Source organism: Herpailurus yagouaroundi, unplaced genomic scaffold (assembly GCF_014898765.1).
Source record: "Herpailurus yagouaroundi ecotype Mexico unplaced genomic scaffold, PumYag 67793, whole genome shotgun sequence".
NCBI lineage: Eukaryota > Metazoa > Chordata > Mammalia > Carnivora > Felidae > Herpailurus > Herpailurus yagouaroundi.
Window position 1 is genome coordinate 22,133,448 of NW_024420586.1, and position 2,184 is coordinate 22,135,631.

A 2,184-nucleotide genomic window follows, 5' to 3' on the forward strand; every position below is an offset into this window, starting at 1 on the left:
GACCATGGCGTCCTCACTCACTGCTCACGCCCGCCGCGGGCGGTGCCGGACCTCGCCCTTCCTTACCGCTCCCCTCCCCCTCCCGAGCCCGCCGCGGCTCCCGAGGTGACACGGCCCGGACCCTCCATTCTCTGCCCCAGTGTATTTAACGAGCACAACCTAACCGCTTGCTGCCTCTCGGTGACAACCCTTCCCCCCCGACAGACGGGCGCAGCAGCCAACCACCGGCCAGAATTGGCCTGCGTCCCGCTCCCCGACGGTGGCGGCCTCGGTGGGCGGGGCTCGGCAGCTAGCAAGTTGAGTGGAGCCACGGCTGACGTGAGTCAACAAAGGTCACGTGAGGCGAGCGAGCGGCGCCGATTGGTGGCGCCGGCCGGGCGCGGAGGGGGGGTCACGGCGGCGGCGTGGGGTTCGCTGTGTGACACAATTACAACAACTTTGTGCTGGTGCCGGGGAAGTTTGTGTCTCCAACGAATCCCCCCCCCTGTCCCCCAGCCCCGCGCGCGCCGGCCGTTCCCGCCGTCCCCGCCTGTGGCTGCCCCCCGCCCGCCCCCGCGATGTGACCCTACAGCCGAGCCGCCGCCGCTGCCGACCCGGGGGCTCCGCAGCCCCTGCCGCCGCCGCCTTCGCCGCCGCCGCGTTGGGATTTTTCGTCGCTGCCGCCCGCGGCGGAGGAGGAGGCGGCGATAAAGTTGGTGTGCCGGTCCCGCGCGGAGATTGGGGGCGTCGTTGCGGGCCCCGGCCCGGGGGGGGGGTGTCGGCGTTGGAGTTGTGAATTCGCTGCGTTTCCATGAAATCCTGCGGAGTGTCGCTCGCTACCGCCGCCGCCGCCGCCGCCGCTTTCGGTGATGAGGAAAAGAAAATGGCGGCGGGAAAAGCGAGCGGCGAGAGCGAGGAGGCGTCCCCCAGCCTGACAGCCGAGGAGAGGGAGGCGCTCGGCGGACTGGACAGGTACGGGCCGCCGTCACCCGCCCGGTCGGCTCCGGACGGGCTGGCGCCGCTCTCCGGGGAGGCCCGAGCGCCGCTCGCCTCTGGCGGCGGCGGGGCGGGCACCTCGGCTCGGCGCTCTCCGCGCCGGAGCCGCCGCCGGGGCCTCGGGCGCGGGCAGGGGTGGGTCGGTGGCGTTCCCGGAGCCCTAACGCGCCGCGTGTGTCTCTCCCCGCAGCCGCCTTTTCGGGTTCGTGAGGTTTCATGAAGATGGCGCCAGGACGAAGGCCCTACTGGGCAAGGTAAGGCAGCCGCGGGCCGGAGCGCGGACACCGTCTTCCCCGGCCGGCGCCCCGCTCGCCCCGGGCCCCGCCGCCCGGCCGGCGTTCATTGTGGCCGCGAACGATGGCCGAGGGGCTTCCGGAAAACTATTTCCTGCCTTTGCTCTCCCTCCCTCCCTCCCACCCCCTACCCCCCACCCCCCCAACCCCCGGATACCTCGCTCGCACCCTTGCGAAATCGCCCTCTCCTCTCGTAGCCGGAGGAACCGGGGCAGCAGCGCTTTGGGGCCGAGCTCCACTGGGTGCACGAAAGCGCCTCTCATTTTGCGGCTCTTTGGAGGTAGCCCGATGAGCCCCCGGGGTGCCGGTGTAGCGTCAGGGCAGCGTAAATGTGTGCAGATGTCCCCCCCCCCCCCCAATTTCCCACCTCCCTGCCTCCCGTGGGTTTCATTCTTTCCCTCCAGGCAGGCTGTTCGTAACGTCTACTGTGCACCAAACGTTTTGGGCTCTCCTGCGTCCCTGCTCCCAGAAGGGGGAAGTTGCACGTAGTTTAGGGCGGCGAAGAGTTTGCATTGGGCTGTTGACATGCATCCCGATGGGTCTCTCTGTTCTACCTGAAGTTAGGTGACTTGTTTACTCTTTTGGGGTGTTCTGCCCCCACACCCCGCAGTTATTTGCGAATGTGCTTGCTTCTTGGAGTCCCGTTTCCTGTGTGCCTGACCGGGGAGGCCAGGGGGGATTCGGGGTGCAGCCTCTGTTTATTTGTGTGGAAAGTTGTTAGCACTGTCATTTAGTTAAGTAATGGCTGCTCCTATCGGCCCAAGATGGCGGGACAGGGTGGGAGGAGAAAGTGAAGGGGGGGGGGAGTTGGGGGGGGGGGGAGGAGAGGTAAACATGGAAATAAATAGTAGCGATGAATAGGCCTCTCCTTCGGAGTGTGCAGCTCGATGGTGTTCAATAAAAATTGTCCGAGATG

At 67.2% G+C, this 2,184-nt stretch overlaps 1 protein-coding gene across 7 annotated transcripts in view; it reads left to right on the plus strand.

Annotated features, from left to right (window-relative positions):
• Positions 1 to 406: 406 nt before the first annotated feature.
• KDM6A (lysine demethylase 6A) overlaps positions 407 to 2,184 on the plus strand; it is a 210,981-nt gene continuing 209,203 nt past the window's right edge. For 5 of the 7 annotated variants that reach the window (XM_040468962.1, XM_040468963.1, XM_040468965.1 and 2 more), the window contains exons 1-2: positions 407 to 951; positions 1,166 to 1,229. In XM_040468962.1, coding sequence (XP_040324896.1) covers positions 791 to 951; positions 1,166 to 1,229 — 225 coding nt within the window. In that variant the 5' untranslated portion in view covers positions 407 to 790. The remainder of the gene's footprint in view (positions 952 to 1,165; positions 1,230 to 2,184) is intronic. The other 2 variants (XM_040468966.1, XM_040468968.1) reach the window with 1 other exon arrangement.